At 55.4% G+C, this 23,382-nt stretch overlaps 1 protein-coding gene across 1 annotated transcript; it reads right to left on the reverse strand.

Moving 5' to 3' along the window:
- Positions 1 to 774: 774 nt before the first annotated feature.
- On the reverse strand, positions 775 to 22,871 carry KCNG2 (potassium voltage-gated channel modifier subfamily G member 2). Its single transcript, XM_024984498.2, has 2 exons — positions 22,219 to 22,871; positions 775 to 1,666 (listed from the first exon to the last, which is right to left on the reverse strand). The coding sequence occupies exons 1-2, from the start codon at positions 22,849 to 22,851 to the stop codon at positions 866 to 868; spliced, it is 1,434 nt and encodes a 477-aa protein (XP_024840266.2). The 5' UTR covers positions 22,852 to 22,871; the 3' UTR covers positions 775 to 865.
- Between the last annotated feature and the right edge of the window lie 511 nt (positions 22,872 to 23,382).

A 23,382-nucleotide genomic window follows, 5' to 3' on the forward strand; every position in this document is an offset into this window, starting at 1 on the left:
AAGAGTGGGTGTCCCACGACCCTCAGAGGGACAGTCAGTGAGCCCCCCCTGCCCAGGAGGAATCTTTTCCTCCAGAGGAGCAGGCATTTGACTGAAGAGCCGCATCGGCACAGACCCTCCCCTCCCCAGAGAAGCAGCAGCTCAGTCATGACCAGCTTCCAGCAGCTGCACGCCCGGGGAGGGGGCCAGGCGCCCGGGGAGGCCGTGGGGCCCCCGGCTGACATGCAGGCCTGCAGCGTTGCTGGGCATTCCGAGGGGAGAGCAGGTGAGGGGTAGGGAAGGGAGGTCAGAGGTCAGGGCTGGCACATGCCCCCCCCAAAGGAACTGGGTCTGTAAGCGCCCCTGTCACTTGGTGGGTATGTGGCTTCTACAGAGGCGACGGGAATGCCCCCCTCTGAGGGGGCATACCCCCGGGGGGTGACGGCAGGAGCAGGAAGGCACTGCCCCTTCCCCACAGCTCCCCAAGGCTGCCCCCCAACCCCACTGAGCCCCACAGTGACCAGCGGGGCAAGGTCAGGGTGAGGCTGAAGGACAAGTGTGGCCTTCTGGCATTTGCTACAGGCTTGGAACTTCTGGGATTGTGGAATTTATTTTTAGTTGGCCATGGAGTCAAAACTCTGGAGACAAAAAAGGAAAGCGCAGAACAGGCTGGTGGTGCTCCTAGGGTGAAACTCTTTACTCCAAGCACAGGATGGCTTTGACCCCCGAGTCAGGCCTGGTCAGGCCCGGGCCAAGCTCCGGTGTGCGCGCGTCGAGCAACATGCAGGCTGACGACAGGAGCCGGGCCCCAAAGCCGTCCCGCCCCTCCGAGCGGAGCGGGGCGAGGACGCGGTGCCGCCCCCAGGCCCCCGACTGCCCCCGCAGGTCAGGTCGGCCCCGCTGGTGCCCACGGCCCCTCCGCGGAGGCCCCGGCCGAGCCGGCGCCGTCCGGGCTCTGCGAGCCGTCGTCCTCTGTGGCGGTGGCGGAGGCGGAGGCGGAGCGCGTGCTGTCCTCGCGCAGGGCGGGTTCGGGGCTGGCGGCGCGCTGCTGCTGCTCCTTGAGCTCCGAGTAGGAGCGCGAGAAGGTGTGGAAGATGGAGGTGACCGGGAAGGCCATGAGCAGGATACCGCTGAGGATGCTGCTCAGCGCCACCACCTGCCCGGGCAGGCTGCGCGGCACCATGTCGCCGTAGCCCACGGTGGTCATGGAGATGACGGCCCACCAGTAGCTGGCCGGCACGCTGGAGAAGTCGCGGCGCGCGCCCAGCTCGCGCTCGGCCAGGTGCACGAGCGGCGCAAAGAGGGCCATGGCCACGCAGAGGAAGAGCAGCAGCAGCCCGAACTCGCGCGCGCAGCGCCGCACGGTCAGGCCGAGCGAGCGCAGCCCCAGCGAGTGGCGCGCCAGGCGCATCACGTAGAGCACGCGCAGCGCCCGCAGAAGCCGCAGCACCAGCCCCGCGCGCTCCAGCAGCTTGTTGCCTCCCGCGCCGGGCCGGGCCGCGAGGCCCACGAGCAGCGACACGTAGAAGGGCAGGATGGCCAGGATGTCGATGATGTTGAGCGGGGTCCGCAGGAAGGCGCACTTGCTCTCGGCCTGCAGCGAGCGCAGCAGGAACTCGAAGGAGAACCAGGCCACGCACACCGTCTCCAGCACGAACAGGTTGCGACACTTAGGGGAGCACTCGCCCTGCAGGGAGAGGGGGACTCCTGTTGAGGGCACGGAGGCCTATCCCTCCTGGGCTGCCCTTCCTCCAGATGACTGCACTGCAGGGCAAGGGTTGTGGACAAAAAACCAATTACTGTTTTTTTAAAAAAAGAAGTACTAGGAGGTGGGCTTCCTGCGAGAGAGTGAGCAGAGCTCAGGTGACCAGCTCCCCAGCAAAGTAGGGGAATTTGTTTACAAAAAAAAAAAAAAAACACTTAAAGCTCCGGAAGCCATTCCAAGGACAACAGCAAATGAAACATTTGTTCAGGAAAATCTATGGAAATTCATTTTAAAAAGAGCCTTTGGTATTTGAATCAAGACCCCCCCCCCCCAAAAAAAGTCCCAGATCATGGAGGAGGCTGCTCAGGGAGATACCAAAAAGAAAATAAAATAGTTCACTAAAATAATCCAACCAATCATTAAACACTCAGCAGAGAACAGTAACATGAAGTGGGGAGGGCGATATCCAGTGTTCCTGGATATTTTATCACCTAAAATGCCCAGTTTTCAATAAAAAATCATAGGGCAGGCAAAGAAACAGTAAAGTATGACCCATACAATCAGAAAAAAGAAAAAAATCAGGCAACAGAAACTGCCTATGAGAATGACCAAATGTCAGATTAACAAAAAGCTTCAAAACTGCCATTATAAATATGGTCACAAAACTAAAGAAAATTTGATTGCCGGTTCATAGCATCAGATGGAGAATATCAATAAAGAAAAATGTTTAAAGAGTCAAATGGAAAATTTGAAGTTGAAGCATACAGTAACAGAAAATTCACTACGGGAGCTCAGCAGTGGATGTAAACTGTCAGAAGAAAGGGTTGGAGAACTAGGAGGCTGCCGGTGGCGATTACGCAGGCTGAGAACAGCGAGCACCTGGGACACGCGGGTTGGGCCAGCACCGTGGCATCAGGTACCAGCGGGAGGGGGAAGAGCAAGGAGGAGAGTGTTTGAGAAACAGTGGCTGCAAACCCCCCAGATCTGCTGAAAAGCAATGACCCACACACCCAGGAGGCTTGCTGAGTTCTGCCAGGGAAGAGACATCACAGGAAAGATACTGAAGGCCACAGATAAGGAGAAAATCTTGAGAAGAGCAGAGACGGCGACGATCACCTGAGAGGTCACTCAGGTGAGATTAACAACCTAACATCTCAGCAGGAAGCTGTGGATAACTGTGTTCACATCACTCAGAAAACACCTGCCTACCTGAGGCTCCTATATCCAGCAACTCTGTCATCAAAGCATGAAGGTGAAATGAAGACTAGCCCAGAAGAACAGACACTGAGAACTACCTTACGGAACTCTAAAGGAAGGTCTTCAGACTGAAAACCAGTGGTTCCAGCCTCTTCTCAGATGTGATACCAAAATCAGGAGCAAACAAGATAAAACAGATAGATTAAACTTGCCAACCAAAGTCTGTCTAGTCAAAGCTATGGTTTTTCCAGTAGTCATGTACCTATGTGAGAGTTGGACCAAAAAGAAGGCTGAGTGCTGAAGAATTGATGCTTTCGAACTGTGATGCTGGAGAAGACTCTTGAGAACCCTTGGATAGCAAGGAGATCAAACCAGTCAATCCTAAAGGAAATCAACCCTGATTATTCATTGGAAGGACTGATGCTTAAGCTGAAGCGCCAATATTTTGGCCTGGTGTGCTGCAGTCCGTGGAGTTGCAAAGAGTCCGACATGACTTAGCAACTGAGCAACAAGGCTACAATGAGGTTGTGTGTGGGCCCTGGTCCAGCAACAGGACTGGTGTCCTTTTGAGAAGAGGAGGTAAGGAGACACACACACATGCAGAGGCAGGACCACGTGAGGATACAGAAGACCATCGTCCACTTGCCAAGGGGAGAGGTCTCAGGAGAAAGCAACCTGTCAACACCAGGATCTCAGACTTCAGCCTCTGAGATTATGAGAAAACAGGTTTCTGTTCAGTAACATGGTCAGTGATACTTAATTACAGCAGCCCTAGAAGACTAGTAGCCAAGAGGAGCTACCCCACGTCCAAGGTAAGGAGGAGCAGCTGCACCTACAGCCATGAAGAGATACCCCACGTCCAAGGTAAGAGAAACCCAAGTAAGACGGTAGGCGCTGAGAGAGGGCATCAGAGGGCAGACAGACTGAAACCATAATCACAGACAACTAGCCAATCTGATCACATGGACTTGTGATCCACATAGACATGCTTGTCTAACTCAATGAAACTAAGCCATGCAGTGTGGGGTCACCCAAGACGGACAGGTCATGGTGGACAGGTCTGACAGAATGTGGTCCACTGGAGAAGGGAATGGCAAACCACTTCAGTATTCTTGCCTTGAGAACCCCAGGAACAGTATGAAAAGGCAAAAAGATAGGACATTGAAAGATGAAGTCCCCAGGTCGGTAAGTGCACAATATGCTACTGGAGATCAGTGGAGAAATAACTCCAGAAAGAATGAAGGGATGGAGCCAAAGCAAAAACCACATCCAGCTGTGGATGTGACTGGTGAAAGAAGCAAGGTCCAATGCTGTAAAGAGCAGTATTGCATAGGAACCTGGAATGTCAGGTCCATGAATCAAGGCAAATTGGAAGTGGTGAAACAGGAGATGGCAAGAGTGAATGTCAACATTCTAGGAATCAGCAGACTAAGACGGACTGGAATGGGTGAATTTAACTCAGATGACCATTATACCTACTACTGTGGGCAGGAATCCCTTAGAAAAAATGGAGTAGCCATCATGGTCAACAAAAAGAGTCCGAAATGCAGTACTTGGATGCAATCTCGAAAACGACAGAATCATCTCTGTTCGTTTCCAAGGCAAACCATTCAATATCACGGTAATACAAGCCTATGCCCCGAGCAGTAATGCTGAAGAAGCTGAAGTTGAACGGTTCTATAAAGACCTACAAGACCTTTTAGAACTAACACCCCAAAAAGATGTCCTTTTCATTATAGGGCACCGGAATGCAAAAGTAGGAAGTCAAGAAACACCTGGAGCAACAGGCAAATTTGGCCTTGGTGTACAGAATGAAGCAGGGCAAAGACTAATAGAGTTTTGCCAAGAGAACGCATTGGTCATAGCAAACACCCTCTTCCAACAACACAAGTGAAGACTCTGCACATGGACATCACCAGATGGTCAACACCGAAATCAGACTGATTATATTCTTTGCAGCCAAAGATGGAGAAGCTCTATAGAGTCAGCAAATACAAGGCTGGGAGCTGTCTGTGGCTCAGATCACGAGCTGCTTATTGCCAAATTCAGACTTAAATTGAAGAAAGTGGGGGAAACCATTAGACAATTCAGGTATGACCTAAATCAAATCCCTTATGATTATACAGTGGAAGTGAGAAATAGATTTAAGGGACTAGACCTGATAGACGGAGTGCCTGATGAACTATGGACGGAGGTTCGTGACATTGTACAGGAGACAGGGATCAAGACCATCCCCATGGAAAAGAAATGCAAAAAAGCAAAATGGCTGTCTGGGGAGGCCTTACAAATAGCTGTGAAAAGAAGAGAAGCGAAAAGCAAAGGAAAAAAGGAAAGATATACCCATTTGAATGCAGAGTTCCAAAGAATAGCAAGGAGAGATAAGAAAGCCTTCCTCAGCAATCAATGCAAAGAAATAGAGGAAAACAATAGAATGGGAAAGACTAGAGATCTCTTCAAGAAAATTAGAGATACCAAGGGAACATTTCATGCAAAGATGAGCTCAATAAAGGACAGAAATGGTATGGACCTAACAGAAGCAGAAGATATTAAGAAGAGGTGGCAAGAATACACAGAAGAACTGTACAAAAAAGATCTTCACGACCCAGATAATCACGATGGTGTGATCACTCACCTAGAGCCAGACATCCTGGAATGTGAAGTCAAGTGGGCCTTAGAAAGCATCACTATGAACAAAGCTCGTGGAGGTGATGGAATTCCAGTTGAGCTATTTCAAATCCTGAAAGATGATGCTGTGAAAGTGCTGCACTCAATATGCCAGCAAATTTGGAAAACTCAGCAGTGGCCACAGGACTGGAAAAGGTCAGTTTTCATGTCAATCCCAAAGAAAGGCAATGCCAAAGAATGCTCAAACTACTGCACAATTGCATTCATCTCACATGCTAGTGGCTCCCTGGTGGCTCAGAGGTTAAAGCGTCTGCCTCCAATGCGGGAGACCCGGGTTCAATCCTTGGGCCAGGAAGATCCCCTGGAGAAGGAAATGGTAACCCACTCCAGTATTCTTGCCTGGAAAATCCCGTGGACGGAGAAGCCTGGTAGGCTACAGTCCACGGGGTCGCAAAGAGTCGGACACGACTGAGCAAGTTCTCTCTCACTCACATGCTAGTAAAGTAATGCTCAAAATTCTCCAAGCCAGGCTTTAGCAATGTGTGAACCATGAACTTCCAGATGTTCAAGCTGGTTTTACAAAAGGCAGAGGAACCAGAGATCAAATTGCCAACATCCACTGGATCATCAAAAAAGCAAGAGGGTTCCAGAAAAATATCTATTTCTGCTTTATTGATTATGCCAAAGCATTTGACTGTGTGGATCACAATAAACTGTGGAAAATTCTGAAAGAGATTGGAAGAGCAGACCACCTGACCTGCCTCTTGAGAAACCTATATGCAGGTCAGGAAGCAACAGTTAGAACTGGACATGGAACAACAGACTGGTTCCAAATAAGAAAAAGAGTACATCAAGGCTGTATATTGTTACCCTCCTTATTTAACTTATATGCAGAGTACATAATGAGAAACACTGGACTGGATGAAGTACAAGCTGGAATCAAGATTGCTGGGAGAAATATCAATAACCTCAGATATGCAGATGACACCACCCTTGTGGCACAAAGTGAAGAACTAAAGAGCTTCTTGATGAAAATGAAAGAGAGCAGTGGAAAAGTTGGCTTAAAGCTCAACATTCAGAAAACTAAGATCATGGCATCCGGTCCCATCACTTCATGGGCAATAGATGGGGAAACAGTGGGAACAGTGGCTGACTTATTTTTCTGGGCTCCAAAATCACTGCAGATGGTGACTGCAGCCATGAAATTAAAAGACGCTTACTCCTTGGAAGGAAAGTTATGACCAACCTAGATAGCATATTTAAAAGCAGAGACATTACTTTGTCAACAAAGGTCTGTCTAGTCAAGGTGATAGTTCTCCAGTGGTCATGTATGGATGTGAGAGTAGGACTATAAAGAAAGCTGAGCACCGAAGAATTGATGCTTTTGAACTGTGGTGTTGGAGAAGACTCTTGAGAGTCCCTTGGATAGCAAGGAGATCCAACCAGTCTATCCTAAAGGAGATCAGTCCTGAGTGTTCATTGGAAGGACTGATGTTGAAGCTGAAACTCCAATACTGATGTGAAGAGCTGACTCATTTGAAAAGATCCTGATGCTGGGAAAGATTGAGGGCAGGAGGAGAGAGTGACGACAGAGGATAAGATGGTTGGATGGCATCACCGACTCAATGGACACGGGTTTGGGTGGACTCCGGGAGTTGGTGATGGACAGGGAGGCTCGGCGTGCTGCGGTTCATGGGGTCATAAAGAGTCGGACAGGACTGGGCGACTGAACTGAACTGAGCAGACTAATACAGACACTAACACAGAGTGTCTGGGAAGTATAAGACGAGCCGCAGAATGGAAGGACATATGTACACGTCATATGGGATAAGGGACTTGCATCGAGAACACAGAATTCCTCCAATTCAATGATTAAAAAAAAGACAACCCAATTTAAAACATAGGCAAGGAATCTAAATAGACCTTTGTCCAAAGAAGATACACAAGTGACTGAGAAGCACATGAAAAGGGGCTCAACACCATTCATCACCAGGGAAATGTTGGGCAAACCCACCCTCAGCTCCCACTTTACCCCCACCGGGGCAGCCAGAGTCCAAGAGCCGACAATAAGTGCAGGAGAAACCAGGCCTCGTGCATTGCTGATGGGAGCGTGCCACAGTCTAGTCACCTTGGAAAGAGCCTGGCTGTGCCCCCAAACCTTCCTCATGGAGTAGCCACACAGCCCAACCATCCCACTCCTAGGTGTGTGCCTGGAGAAGTCAACACACACGTGCACACAGAAACCTATACATGGATGTTCATGGTCAAGTAAGTCACAACAGCCAAGAGCTGGACACAACCCCGATGTCCACCTGCTGTCGGATGGACTAAAAATCTGGAAGCCGCACACACACTGGGATACTATTGGGCTATGGAAGAAATGAAGCGCTGACTCCTGCTACAACATGGATGAACCTTGAAGACAGCTCAGGGTGAGAGGGTCCAGTCATGCCAGACATGCTGGGTGGTTCTGTTCTCAGAATCCAGAACAAGGAAATATTTAAGACACAGCCTTGGTAGCTCAGGGCTGGCAGGAGCAGGGAGGGGCTGAGGAGTGTGTGAACCAGCCACCAGGGTCTTCTGGGAGATGGAGATTCTCTAAAATCAGACGGAAGTGGTGGCTCCAGAATTTGTGCACACTCCAGAAACAGCGGAATCATACACTCAAGAGGGGCGAACTGTACAGTATGAGTCAAATAGCAGCAGAGCTGTTGCTAAGAAATAACTATTAGGGCTTCCCTGGTGGCTCAGGGAATCTAGAATCTGCCTGGCAACGCAGGAGACGCGGGTTCCATCCCTGGTCCAGGAAGATCCCACATGTGGTGGAGCAACGGAGCCAAACTGCTGAGCCTGCGCTCTTGAGCCCACACGCCACAGCCTCTGAAGCCTGAGTGCCTGGAGCCCTGCTCCACGAGAGCAGCCACCTCGATGAGAAGCCCGAGCACACAACTAGAGAAAAGCCGGTCCAGCAACCAAGACCCAGCACAGCCACAGATAAATACACAAAATGATATGAAAGGCTTCTACCCTGGCAGCCCCATGGCCCCTGCGGCCTCGTTCTGCCTCAGCTCTTCTGGGCAGCCTGGGCATCGCTGGGGCCAGGCTCTGAGAGGCCAAAGCTCCTCCGGGCAGCCCTGACACCCCGGGCCTCTGCCCTCCTTGCCAGGCCTGGGGGCCTCAGGACACAGAGGGAGTTAGGCGGGAAGGGGCCGTGGGGCTGACGGGGCAGAAGCCCTGGCAGCGGGAAGGGGGACTCGCCATCCTCACCTGGAGTCTGATGACCTCAGCCCACAAAGTGCTTGGGGGTCCCATGACCCACACCCCAAGAACACCCGCGTATGACGTCCCCTCGTCCGGGCTGAACTTGGGCTCCTGGCCCCCCCATCATCTCTTGGCCAAGTCCAGCCGCAAGCCCCCATCGGGTAGGCGGTGACCCTGAGTGCAGGAGGACGAGGGACGAAGACCCTGGGCCCCCCTGGGGCGGGCGGGAGGCAGCCCCTTGGCCCCCACACCTGCCCAGAGGCAGGTCAATCCAGTGGATTCGGCCTGCGAACCCCTGCGCCCCACCACTCTCTTAAATTCAGGAGGATAAGTGGAGGGAACTATTTTGGGAACTTTTAGAAAATGACCCTAATTCATCATAATTTGACACATCTGGCCTATTTGGCCAAAATCGGGTCAGCAGTAAATCTACACACCCAAGGTCCTTCCCTCCCCTACGTCTCCATCATCTCCAAGCGCCCCCAGAGCAGCGCCAGCCTGCCCCACCCAGCCGCGCACTCATGGGCCTGCCCTGCGGGCCCTGGGGCTCCTGGCTCCTTCAGGCTCCGCTTTCACCCTTTCCTGACAGGCCTCCCCCTCAGTGGCCGAGCCCCTGGGCTTCGCAGGTGAGAAGGTCAGGTGGGGCCTAGGTGGGGTCCCCTCACCAGCAGGCGGCAGTCTCCCCGTCCGGGTGCCCGCGGGTGCATGGGGGCTGGCTCAGCCCACGGCCGGTTCTCCCACACCTTCTGTGGCTGCACCCCAAACCCACTCCCAGGCTCGGGGCTCCTGCGGGGGAGGGCAGGTGGCCAGAAGTGTCACCATGGGTGGGGTGGAGCCCAGGGGACAGGCCAGGGCGGTCCCCACCAGGCCCCTCTGCAAATAAAGTGGTTTTTTTATTTTGAATTAATTACTTTATTTTAATTGGAGGCTAATTACAATATTGTAGTGGTTTTGCCAAACACTGACATGAATCAGCCACGGGTGTACATGTATCCCCCACCCTGAACCCCCTCCCACCTCTCTCACCATTCCATCCCTCAGGGTCATCCCAGTGCACTGGGCCTGAGTGCCCTGTCTCATGCATTGAACCTGGACTGGCGATCTATTTCACATATGATAATATACATGTTTTAATGCCATTCTCCCAAATCATCCCACCCTCGCCCTCTCCCACAGAGTCCAACAGACTGTTCTTTACATCTGTGTCTCTTCTGCTCTCTCGCATATAGGGTCATTGTTACCATCTTTCTAAACTCTATATACGTGTGTTAATTTACTGTATTGGTGTTTTTCTTTCTGACTTACTTCACTCTGTGTAATAGGCTCCAGGTTCATCCACCTCATTAGAACTGATTCAAATGCATTCTTTTTAATAGCTTAGTAATATTCCATTGTGCATATGTACCACAGCTTTCTTATACATTCATCTGCTGATGCACATCTAGGTTGCTTCCATGTCCTAGCTAATAAAGTGGCTTTTGAACCGTTTTCGCAAACTGCAGCCTCCACGGCCCGGCACTCCCATGGCACCAACGCTGCCTCAGTTTTCTAGCAGAATAAGCAGGCACCCCGACTAGCTTCCTCAGTAACGCGGGCCATGGGGCAGCCAGCATCCTGGGTGCAGTCAGGAGAGGCCTGGCCTGGCCGCGCTCCCAATCCCGGCTTTGTTCTCTTTTCAGAGCATCGAAAATTGTGCTGTCTGTTCTGCTAAGGAGCCTGCTGACGCCCGAGTACCATTGCCCCTTGAGGATAAACCCAGGTGTGAGGGTGACGAGACGGTCAGGAGGTCAGGGTGGACTGCTCACCACAAGGACAGCACCGAGCTCGGCCAACGCCTGCCGCCCAGCCTGAGGCCCCCAATGCCAGGAGCACTTCATCGCAGACTCCGAGGCAGGCAGACTCTGCCTGTGTTTATCCAGGGTAATCAGACTCTGAAAACACGTGTCCCCTTGCTGCCCGCGTGTGTTCTGGACACCAATTCGCGCCCCTCTGTTGATCCAGCGTGGACCCTGTGTCCAGCAGAGGAGCCGGTCTGAGCTATTGTCTGCAGCTGGGAACAGGCCGGCGTGTGGCAGGATGTTGAGAAGGGTGAATGCTCTGTCCTTACTAATTTATCCACTCATAACAGCTTTGTGTGAGATTTTCTCTCTGCCTCCTATGAGCACTTAAAGGAAAATATTTATTAACTCAATTTACTAACATTCATAATAACTTGCCTTTGAACTTAGTTGAAGTTTATTTTTTTCCAATTATCTGTGATAAAAGACTCTCATAGTACAAATAGATAATCAGGAGAAGGAATATTAAATCCACTTAGGAGAACAAATTGTATAAAAAGATCAAGCAGTCATTTACATATAAGTCATGAATGCGCTCACTTGAAATTACCTGCACTGAAGCAGAGCTGTCAGTTCACTTTCACATCAACATCCTGTGGACTAGTTTTATGGGCTAACACAGAAAGAAAGGAAGATACCTTGCTGTGAAGTCCTCCACCCTCTGCCTGCCCTGGATGGAAGGAGCTTATCTTCCAATTGGCCCTCTCGACCTCCATGGACCCTCCTGAGCGTGATGTGCCGGCCTGAACCCAGCGGGGGTTCTGGAATCAGACAGAACTGCAGTCACCAGCATCTCACACTTTGGTGCCCTGAGGAGCAGACCCCCAGGGCCCCAACATCCCCGCGGAAGTGACCAGCGTGAGCCGAGATGGACACAGACAGCAAGCTGGTGACAGACAGCAGCGCCGCCCACGGATCAGCAAGCGGGGCGTCCATCTCGGGGGAGAACGGTTCCCCACCACTAGTCTGAATGCTTCCTGCGTCACAGACAAGGACACAAATCTGAAGCCACTGCTCCTCATTTGTTCCCCAATCTTAGTCCCTGGTCCTGGGGTGCATCCACAGCAGTGGCTGTGCTCTTGCCAAGGGCACAGATGCGCTTTCTCCTCTCTTCTGTGCTGGGTTTGGCCCCACCCGTCCGTGCACACGCCCCCGACGCACAGCTGCACGAGTTTCCCTGAGAACCTTTGGTAGCATCGACTTAACCGCACCTTCCTGGCTGCCTGGGTTCAGACATGGCTCCTCCACGAGGGCAGAGACGCCCAAGCTGGACAGTTGGTCCTGCGACGCTTCCCAGCTCCCACGACCCAGGCAGGAGGGGCCCCAGCTCCTGCGCCCAGTGCCGACTGGGTTCATCGGGAGGCGATATTTTCCAGGAAGGCGGCCCTCCCCGCTGACTGTGTCTGCACATCCACCCCGCGGCCAAGAGTAGAGACACGTGGGCAGGGCACAGCTCCTCACGGGTGGGACCGGGGCCGTGGCCAGCACTGAACGGACATCCTGGGGGCGAAGGACGGAGGGACAGGCGGGCAGGGAAGGCTGCATGGGGAGGATGTGGTGAGGGGCCCCCTGAGGCCGCCTGCTTGTCTCCCACTGAGAAATCCCGAGATGCTCACAGGGAACTGAGAACAGACCACACAGGCAGGTAGACGAAGACGATGGGACTGTGGGAAGTATAAATGGAGGTGAAGACGTGAGGTGTCGGCTTCCAGGGGTGAGCAAACAGAATTTTAAAAAGCAGAAGGTAAATTTTTTTTTAAAGAACTAGGCAAACTGTTACCAGGCCACCCAGCACTGGTAGGCCAGGGTCCGGGGACTCGAGCTCACAAAGGCATGGCAAGGCCTCCTCGGGGCAGCATGTGGGGCGTGGGTTTGCAGGCCCCAGATGGGTACAGCCCCCGAGATGGGCACAGCTGAGGACCCAATCAGGTGAGCGTTTGAGTGGTGGAAGCTGGGTGAGCAAAGTGTTCATCCCAGCAGGGCTGGTGACAGGAAGGGCTGGAAGCAGGAGGGGACGCGTAAAACTACAGAACAGGACTGCCTGGCTGCTACTGTTAGGGGACCAAGTGGCTCCAAGACGCTGCCTGCGCACTTCTCCTCCAGTCTCACGAGAGGCTCCGGAGCAGAGGCAGTGAGGCGCACTCAGGCTTCAGTAATTACCTCGCAGTTTATTTTCACTTTGTTCTCCATATGGCTTTGTACCTGCCCAGCCTCCGCGAAGAGCAAGCATCGTGTTTACAACCAGGACACTCTCTGAGGGGTATGTTCTTTGGGCCGCTGGGGGAGCAGAGGGACAGGCCATCCGGGCAGGTGGGGGGCCTGGCTGACCATCCAGGCAGGATCTGAGCTTTGGTGGCTGGTTTCTCCCCGCTCTGCACCCAGCTGTGCCCAAAGGGTGGTTCCCGCGGGCGTGCTGGGTTTACTTCTCTAGATGCTCACTTCTAGGTTGTATCAGGAAGAGCCAGTCTTCCAGGCGCCCCTCACCGTGCTCCTCAGAGCGCCGCCCCCTCCCCAGGAACTTCCAATGCGGGGGTGTCCCACGCATACCCAGACCCTGACCCTCACCAAACTTCTGACGGGTGTCAGTGAGTTACTATTTGTGGTAAAATAAACAGCACGAGCTCTTCGTTTGGGAACAGCCAATTTGCTGAATTACAGCAGGCAGTGTCTTCTCATTAAAAATGTACAGTCATGTTATAATTAACATCTAGGGCTTGAAAAGTCACTCGATCATGTCTGAGTCTGTGATCCCATGGACTGAAGCCTGCCAGGCTCCTCTGTCCAAGGGATTTTCCAGGCCAGAATACTGGAGTGGGTAGCCGTTCCCTTCTCCAGGTGATCTTCCCGACCTGGGGATTGAACCCAGGTCTCCAGCATTGCAGGTGGATCCTTTACCAGCTGAGTCACCAGGGCAGCCCCATCTAGGGCTTCAGTGGAGCCTAGCATCACCTGAATGCTCAGGTCTGTTCCCGCCACTGCCTGGCGCCATATAATCTCCCTGCCTTAAATGCGTGGCTTTTAAAGAAAACGCTGCAGGCCTGGGAGGGAAGAGTGGAGGTCAGGGCTCGGGTGCACCTGAGAGGCCCTGGGAACCCCAGCCACATCCGCTCCACGCTCAGCGTTCTCACAGCGGCTCCCGTGCTGCCAGCACAGGGCAGGGGACCCCAGGTCCTCCTGCAACACAAGGTGACTCCTGGCCCTCCCCCTCAGGCCCCAGCTGCCCAGCACGTCCTCGTCACCACACATCAGGGCCACCCAGGAGGCGGGGTGCAGCTGCCTGGGGGACCCTGGGGGCCGGCCGGGTGGGTGCCGGCTGCAGGGACCCATAGGCCCCACCGCCTCCTCCTCAGGCCGCGTCCACCCGCCTGCCCGCCCTCCTGAATCTGGAGCAAGTGACCGTCCCTCCTGATTTAGGCAGTTGTACGGAGAACAGGACCCTAGCCTCCCCAGTGAGGCAGCTGAGACGGGAAGGTTCTTGAAGCCGAGGGCAGTGGCCAGAGGGGGTCAGCGCAGACTTGGATGCAGGGAACCCCGCGGGGACTCCTCGTGGCTGCAGGAGGGCGGGCGGGAGGTGGCCAGGGGGTTGCCCCGCCCCTGCCTCCCAGCCACCCCGCCAGCCACCTCCACCACCAGGGAGGCAGAGGCTTCGCCACAGGCTCCGCTCGTACCCTGGGTGCGGCGAGGTGCCTGCGGACAGCCACGCAGCACGGGTCGGCTGCCTCTCCAGCTGCGCCTGTGGACGCTTCCCCCATCCGACTCCTGCCCTCCGCGGACCAGCAGCTCCCACTGTGTCCCCCACAGAAGCCGGCGCCTGGACACGGCCTCCTCACCTCCACCTGCCCTGTGGCCCATGTGTGCTGCAGCACCTTGTGTGCAAAAGGGTAATTGTCTGTGCAAAGCACTGTCAAAAGCCGTTTCACAAGCATTATTCAATTTAATCTCAACAACTCTGAAGTATCCTCATTTTATAGATGAGAAAACAGGCTCAGAAAGGAGACCACGTGTTTTTGGGTCTTCAACAGTCTGTACAGGGGCTGGGGTGGGAGCCCTGGTCTGCGTTTAAGTCTGAGAACTTAACCAGCACCTGTTTGCCTCTTGTGTGACAGAGAAGGTGAACCCACAGCCTTGGCTAGGTCATGGCAGAGTCTTGGGACCGGTCTCCAGTTCTGCACGTCAGGGGCTTGGCAGCTGCCACTCCCTCCGAACAACAACTAAAAATCTGAACAGACTGAAAAACACACTCTTCTCACGTCTGTAAGAGAAGGGAGGGCACAGGGCAAACCACTACCCCCAAGACTGGAGTGACAGACGGGTGAACGCAGGGAGCCAGGCTTCCAGGGGCAAGACTCACAGCCGCCTGGAACCAGCGCTGGTAGGAAAACCTGAACTGTGGTTTTCAGTTGCTGGAGGCTCAGTGTGAATAATGAATAAGTCTGAGAGTCGTAAGCTCCAGGGTACCTGTTGAGATTTACTAGGAGATTTGCTGCCAGGGCCCGCCAAGGTTCTCAGTAAATATGGGAGAAAAGAAGATACACAGATGGCAACCAGCACATGAAAAGACGCCCCACTCATATGTCATCAGGGAGATGCAAGGGAAAACAACACGGAGACGCCACGCCTGTCAGAAAGGCCCACGTCCAGAGCGCCAGCAGCACAGATGCTGGCGGCAGGGGAGCAGCGGGGCTCTCAGTCAGTGTCGCTGGGGAGGCAAGGCGGGGCAGGCACTTTGGGAGGCAGTTTGGTGCTTTTGTAAAAAACTGAGTATATTTTACCTAGTGATATAGCAGCCACACTCCTTGGTATTTACCCAAAGGAATAAAAAACATGTTCACATGAAAACCTGCACAGAGGTGCTTATAGCAGCTCTGTTCATAACTGTCAAACCTGAAGCAGCCAAGAGGTCCTTCAGTCAGTGGTGGGTAAACCAACCCCAGAACGTCCAAACAATGGGGTATTATTAAAGGCCAAAAAGAAACAAGCTATCAAGTCATGAAAAAATGGATAAAACTTAAATGCATATTACTAACTGAAAGAGGTTAATCTGCAAAGGATTTCAACTATAGGACATTCTGAAAAAGGCAAAACTACAGATAAAGTGAAAGGATCAGCGGTGCCAGGGCCTGGGGAAGGGGAGGGGGTCAGGGGAGGCACAGAGGGTTTTCAGGGCAGGAGAATGGTTCTGAGCGACACTGTTATGGTGGATACAGGTCATCGTACTTGTGTCCAAACCCACAGAATGGGGTGGAGCCCTAATGTAAACCGTAGGCTTTGGGCAGTTGCCAACGGAGGTTCGTCACTCTCAGGGAGGCTGATGATGGGCGATGCTGTGTAAGGGTGGGGCGGGGGCGCACAGGAACTCTCTGCACCTTCCTCTCAATTTTGCTGTGAATTTAAAACTGCTCGAAAAACTTGTCTTAAAAAAAAAAAAAAGAACCTTGTAGTTTCTATTCTAGGCATTTGAGCATAAGTTTTTTTTCCCCTCAGACTAAAGCACAAATCCAAAACAGAAATCCCCTATTTTTTCTGCCAAATTTATGTGGAAAGTGGAGGAAAATGCCCCGAGCTCCATGTTTATCCCCTGGCATGTGTGGCTCTGTTTCCAGAGCCTTTCAGAGTCTGGCAGGAGGGTCCCCCGTGAAAACAGCCAGTGTTCCCTCCAACGCAGTGGCCGATGACTGCTGGGGCTTGGCCTGCAGTTTTGGGGGCTGGCAGGGGCTCCAGGCCAGAATGTGGGCTGCAGACGAGACTCCCTATGGGGAGGGGCTGCCGCTTCACCTTCCTCGAAATCCTGGGGCCCCCCGTCATTTCACAGAAGAGCACGATGATCAGGGCTGGACCTGTACCAGACCCAGCTTCGCCTGCAGCGGAGTATCTGCCAGCAGGTCGTGTCGGTTCCTGGATCAGACCTTTGCAAATAAGAAACCCAACCAGCCAGACCCATGGTCCAGCCCAGGGCCCTGGGAGCCTCTGTCCCCAGCTCGGTCCTGGGACTTGGGGGCAGGGCCCTCTCTGGAGTTGGTGGCTGCGCCGGCAGCTGGCTGGGGTCCATCCTCCCTTCCTCCTTTCAGCTTCTTGGGCCTGACCGCGTCAGGGAGCACCGTAGCCCGTTGGCACGGTGTGATGACGGGACGCAGACGGCCCCTGCTGGGTGGGACTGGAGCCTCCTGGATGCGGGGCCCGGAGTCCGGCTGACGCGCGTGGGAGGGCCCTGAGGTCCTGTCCTGCTGCAGCGGCTCCAGTACAGCATTCTTAGCCCTCGTGGACAGGAAACGAGCCATCAGGGGCTGGACTGAAGCCCAGGTCCCTGTGCTCAGGGGCTCCTTGGCCACTGGCTCGAGCCCTGCTGCTGTCGGCGCTGAAAGAGCAGCTCATTGCTCGCGGCTCTCAAGTTGGACGTCCGCGGTCCGGGCACTGACACACTTGGTGTCTAGTGGGTCCCTGCCTCCTGCTTCTCACTGTGTCCGCTCCAGACGAATGGGTGGGCAGCTCTGGGTGGGCACTGTTGTAGGAGACTAATCCCATCACGAGGCTCGACTTTTATGACTCTGTCACCCCCAGAAGCCCCCTCCTGACATACTGAGCTTGGGATTCAGCCTGCGAATTCTGGGAACGTGACATTCAGATGGCAGCATTCTTCCCCCAGCACCCCAAATTCATGTCCTTCTCGCCTATATTCCATCCTGCAGCCCCCCAAGTCTAAGAAACTTCGCTATCAACTCTAAGGCCTGACGTCGTCCAAGTCGGGGGTTGGGAGGACTCCAGGTCGAGTCATCAGAGGCAAAGCCCCTGAGCCTGTGCACAGACGGTGACGTGCTTTCTCACACCGCAGCAGGCCGTGCCCTGTGCCCCACGGAGCAGGCTGCAAGCCCGCTGCACCGGTTCTGTCTGTGCGCTGGGGAGCCCTGACTGACAGCTTGGAGCAGTGAAGCCCTCAGCCCGGCTCAGGCTGTTAAGCTCGACGAGCGTGTCTGTGCCCACACACAGCAGCAGCTCTGTCGCCAGCTTCCGATGCCGTTGCCAAGTGTCTTTGTGAATTTGGTGCTCGAAGTCGCACTCATGAAATCCATAACTAATTATGTGGGTCTTGATTTAATCATATGAGCTTAGAGTTAAAAATCGACTTGCAAGCCAAACACCAGCCTCCGTGAAAAGGAAGTGATGGGTTGAGCACAGCCTCTGAGGACGCGCTGTTCCCCAGGCCGGCGTGTGCACCCGGGCCTCACTACTCACAGGCCCGGCACCGTCTCCAGGCAACACCCCACAGGGAGGAATCCAAGAGCCAACTGCCAGAACAAAGGCCTCTCTGGTTCCGAAGGCCTGTCCTTAGCATCTGATCGCTGCGACATCCAGCGGGGTGGGCGCCAGTGTGTACGCCCGTTCCCGGGGTCGCCTAACCACGCTGAACACACCTCTCACAGAACCGAGTATCCAGCAGGGACGGGGTGCTCTGGGCGCACCTGATGTCTGCATGTTACCCGACAGCAAGGTGTTGGGGGAGTGGCTAGAAACATGCTCTGTCTCCTTCACTGAGACCCCAACACCCTAGGAGTGAGGCCAGAGGCGCTGTAGACCCCAAGGCAGCAGAATGGGGGGCTCGCCTCCCTCTGGCTTGGGGCTCTTATGGTGACATGCAGGAAGGAGGTCAGGGGTCAGCCCTGGAGCTGGAGCCTCCTGGCCGCAGGGAGGGGACCGCAGCAGGAGAGGAGAACCAGCTGAGGGGCCCCAGAATGAGGGAGGGAGTCCCCTGGAGGAACCAGCTCTGCAGGAGGCCCGGTCCCAGCAGGACCACGAGGCACAGACTGGCAGTTTGAGGAGGCCATTGGTGGTGGTTTCTTTCGCAGCAGCAGGGACACACGCAGGTCTACGACAGAGCTGGAATCAAGGCCCGACCCCAAACGAGTCCCCAAGAAGCAGGCCTCAGTGCTTGCTGAGCCAGCTTCAGATGGCGGGGGCCAGAGAAGGGGTCTGGGGGTCGCGCAGGGCGGGCACCCAGGCGGAGCCCAGCCCTCAGCTGCCCCGTGGCCTTCGCCTGCTCTGACTTGGACCACGAGGTGAGGACCATGGAGTTGGGGACCCCCCACCCCCTGCATCTCAATGGGCGGAGCAGGAAGCAGCAAGGGCTGGGGCTGCGTGCCCCTCGGCCCGGGGCCCCCCTCGGCCTGGTGCCCCTCTAAGCCTGGGGCCCCCCTCGGCCCGGGGCCCACTGCTCTCTCGCTGAGCGTGAGGGCTGAGGGTCCTTGGTACCTTGTGAGGCGCCGGATGCAGTGGAACCCTGGCTGCTTCCCCCTGGTGGTCTGCGCCCCGCCCGCCCCGCCCAGCCCGTCCACCTCTGTCTCCAGGAGTCTGCTGACTCCAAAAGCCTCAGGTGGGTGGAGTCACACAGGCTCTGTCCTGACAGTTGGCTTGTTTCCCTTAGCACAGCGTCCTCAAGGTTCGTCCCACAAGTATGCTTTTCCCATCATCCATCCTATAAACAACGAAAAGCAGAGACCAGCTCTCATTCAGTTACGACATGTGAAAGCAGATTCCTGACAGAGCCACCACTGGCCACAGGGGCTTCCCGGGCATCGAGGAGACTCGGGGATGACCACAGCCTGGACTCTGGTGGGGCAGACTGCCCAGAAGCCCCCAACAAGCACACAGGCCCTGCACAGCCTCAGGCAGCACCAGGGCCTCTGCCCACTGCTCTCAGCCGCCCTGAGCAGTCTGGCTGCAGAGTCCTCCCTGGGGCAGGGAAGGCACCCTGAAGCAACACGAGAGACTCCAACAGTGAGACCCGCCCAGGGCCAAGGCAGAAGAAGACATCCCTGTGCCCAAAAGCCACGCCCCAGCTGCCCCAAAGCCGGGGTCTCTGTGCACTGGGGGCTTCCTTCAGCCCCATGGGGGTCTCACTCACTCAAGGGGGCATTTCATGGGCTTGCAGCAGGAACCACGGAACTGTTTTCCTATGATTCCCTGAATAATGGAGGATACTAATCTTTCCTCTCCCTCCATGCTTTTCTTTACCAACACATAAAAATAACCACCAAACACTAACACTGCCAGAGATGACGAGCGACATCCCCAGACTGATGATAACGGAGCCGCACCAGCCACGTCTGATTCCTGAGGACTCTTCCTGCTCCCCAAGATCCTTTTCCAGGAGGAAGTTGAGTGCATTGATCTGGACCATCCACTAGAGTGTGGGTGCCCCGCGGAAGCATCCTTGCTAGTGCAAGACAGGACCTCAGGCTCAAGGGACAGTCGGTGCTGAGCCCCTCAGAGGATGCTTTCTGGAGCCTTCAAGAGAAGACTTGAAATTTTAAAAAGAAATTACTTAGCTACTTAATTAAAATCAGAGATCACATACAGATAATATTTTAGCCCAGGCTAAATTCTACTGGGGAAAAAACCCAACAATCAAGAAAATAATGAAGGGTTTCATGTTCTTCTCTGCCCTACATCTCTAACACCTTGTGCCTGGAAACTTCCCTGGTAAGTCAAGGCTGCAGCAGCAGGGGAGACAGCAGAAGCTCCCCAGAAACATAAACACAGAATCATCACAGACGCCAGCTGGCCCACTGCTGGGACAAGCCCCAGACCCGAGGGCAGGACTCACCAGACACACGCACATGTGTCCACAGCAACGCGTGTCACAACAGCAAGAGAGGGAAGCAGCCCAGGGGCCACGGATGGACATCGGGCGAGTAAGGAGAGGAGACACATGCCAGGGGACGCTACTCAGCCCTAAGAAGGAAGGAGTGTGACACCTGCCACAACGCCGTGAACCTGAAGAACGCAGTGCCTGCCTGATTCCTCTTAAATGAGTCCCTAAAGTTGTCAGATCCACAGAGGCAGAAGGTCCAAGGCAGGTTCTGGGGGCTGCAGAGTCAGTGTTTAATGGGAAGAGTTTCAGTCTGGGAAGATGAGAGATTTCTAGCAACGGATGGTGCACGTGTGACTGTAGTTAATGCCACTGAACTGCGCATAAAAACAGCTCAGCTGGTGAATTTCATGTGTATTTTGCCTCACACACTCAGTGTTGATGAAACATAAAACCTTTTCCTTCCTGTGGCAGTGACACCACCTACTGTGACTTGGCACCTACTGTGTGCAGTGTGCCGGGAGTCCGGCACAGCACACAGGTAAGTCCATGGATTCACCAACACATGGACACAGCACGTGCTCACCCCACTGGGGTCCTTACTTCCTAACCTGAGGACTCATTTGGTGAGACAGTGTCGGGTGGCAGGAAGTGATGTTTCTGGAAATGAGGAAGAGGTGGGTGATGGATATGAATGGTGGCTGACATGGGGACCAGCAAGGAGACTCAAAGCCAGCTCAGTCTCTGGTGACACAGCCCTGACTTCTGTTCCCTGATTCTTGCGTAAATGGTTTCCTCCTCGGATTGTATGGAGTTATTGCTGCTTAGAAAGTCCAAACACGTCTTTAGAAGCAGAATCCAAAACCTGGGTCTAGTTAAGACAACTGGAAATGACAGCCCAGGAATCAGACACCCAAACAATGAAGGAAGCGAAACCAATTTCCTAAAATTTACATTTAAATTTGATCTGCAGTCAGGGTCACCAGGCTCCCATTGGAGCCCACTCACAGCTGTTACCAGAGGACCAGACTCTGCATCTCTGAATAATGAGCTGACCACATCAGGTGAACTTGGACATGACCCCGGACAGCGAGGGGCTCTCGGGGAGGGGCTATGGGAGCTCTGACCTGCTCCACCTGGACGGGGGTGGGGGTGTTCAAGTCCAATGCCCACCCCTGGAAGCTGGAGCTGGTGAGCAGGCAGGCAGCGAACCCCCTGCCGCTCCATGAGGAAACGCAGGTGGCACTGTGCAGGGTGACACAGTCACATCATCAGACACGCAGCAGCTCCTCCCTCCTGACCCCAGCCCCGACGCCATCCACTCTGGCCTCCCAGAATGTGCCTGAGACCTTCCGGGGCGCGTGCAGCACACAAACACCTGTGAGCTCTGGGTGACACCTTAACCCGTGGGGACACTTCCACCTGTACCTCTCAGGTCAACAAGGGAGCAGGAAGTCCACCAACTGCTCAGACACCAGCCCCAGCACCTCCACAGAGCCAGTGCGGGAGCTGGGCGCCTGGAAGAATTCCCAGGTCCCCTTCTTCTGGTCCAGGATGACGGGACTTGAGTTTACAGCACAGCACTCTCTAGAGCAGGCATTTTAGCTCCGAATTGTCCAAGCTTCTGGGCCCGGCCGGCAGACAGGATGGGTGAGAAGGCCGCGGACCAGCGGACTCACTGAGTTCTCAGAACTGGCAGAAATTTGGAGCCTCTGCCAGCAGTGGACAGCCTGGTGCCCCCGCGGTGCCAGCGGCTCTCTCCCCCGAACCGGAGCTGGTGCGGTGGTTCCAGGGCCCATGGTTTCAACCAACGGGGCAGGGGTGCCTAAGGCCACCAGGCCGTGGGCGCCCCTCCATCCCCTGGCCCAGCTGCCTCCAGGCCGCAACTCGAGTCCAGCCCTAGGTCCCCGCTGACCCGCACCACCCCGGCCGGTTCCGTCTCCGCCACCTCCAGCCCTGCCCAGCCCGGCCGCCTGTCCCAGCCCCAGTCCAACCCGGGTGCCCTGCCAGCTGCCCTGGCCCGCGCTTACCCGCTCCTCTTCGGCGCGGATGTCCGGCATGGTGCTGAGGCAGAGGCCGACCGCCGTGACGGCCACGAAGGCCACGGACACGCAGGCGAAGAGCTTGCCGGCCGGGCCCGAGCGCGGGTCGTCCACCACGTCGCGCAGGCGCCGCCGGCCGCGCGCCAGCCGCCCGCCAGGTCGCGGGGTGCAGGCCGGGCTCCCTGGTGCCCCGCGCTCCGCCGGCCCCGCGCGCGCCTCGGCCGCCTCCTCCTCGCGGCGGCGCAGGCGGCGCAGGCAGCAACGCTCCAGGCGCGCCTCGTCAATGCCCCAGTAGGCCAGCTCGTCGCGGAAGGCCAGGGCGCACGGGCCGCGCAGCAGCCGCAGCTTCCCGGCGCGCAGCAGCGCCACGATGGCGCGGAAGGCGCAGGGGCTGCGGTCGAAGAAGAACTCGTCGCGGCTCACGTCGTAGTCGTCGCACACGCGCAGCAGCTCGTCGTGGCCGCGGCAGGTGCGCAGGCGCTCGAGGCGCGCGAGGGGACAGCGAGCCAGCGCGGCCCAGGCCAGGCGCACGCGGCAGCCGCCCACGTTGATGATGACGTGCCGGGCGCGGGCCCCGCCGCCACCGCCCCGCCGCTCCGCGGGCCCGGGCAGCAGGGCCATGGCCCCATGCGCCGCGCCGGGGTCGGGAGGCTGGGCCTGCAAAGGAACGGAGAGCATGTTAGGCCGCAGGCAGGATGGAGCTGGGGGCACCCTGCCTGCGCGCGACCCAGGGGCCTGGGACCAAACGGAACCCAGGGCTCCCCCGGCTCCGGCGCTGCATACCTGAGGCCCCCCCTTTACATCTGCGTATCTGTTTGGAAACAGAGTCCCTGAGTCAGGAACCACATCACAGAAGTTGCATGGACTCCTGTGGGTTCTTTTCCACACTACTGAAGGGAGGTTCCAGTCCTCCCCGAATCCTGCCAGGATGGTCTCCCTCAGTGCTTGTTAACATGATGGGGCGGCGCTCGGGCACCAGGCGCTTCCCTGCACTGTGGCCACAGGGACGGAACACAGGAAACAAGCAAGTACCAGCCCGGAGCCTCTTTACCCGGGAGTATGAGCGAGGACATGGGCCGGGCAGTCCTCTGGAGGGGAGAGGGATGGTTCTCAGAGTGTGGACTGAGGGCTGACAGCACTGAAATTATCAGG

The sequence above is a fragment of the Bos taurus genome, chromosome 24 (assembly GCF_002263795.3).
Source record: "Bos taurus isolate L1 Dominette 01449 registration number 42190680 breed Hereford chromosome 24, ARS-UCD2.0, whole genome shotgun sequence".
NCBI lineage: Eukaryota > Metazoa > Chordata > Mammalia > Artiodactyla > Bovidae > Bos > Bos taurus.

Bases quoted from the DNA above. Each gene is read 5' to 3' on its own strand.
- KCNG2 (XM_024984498.2), bottom strand. From the start codon at position 22,851: ATGGCCCTGCTGCCCGGGCCCGCGGAGCGGCGGGGCGGTGGCGGCGGG. The intron at 1,667-22,218 runs GTAAGCGCGGGC...CTCTCCCTGCAG, and splicing joins TCCGCGCCGAAGAGGAGCGG to GGCGAGTGCTCCCCTAAGTG.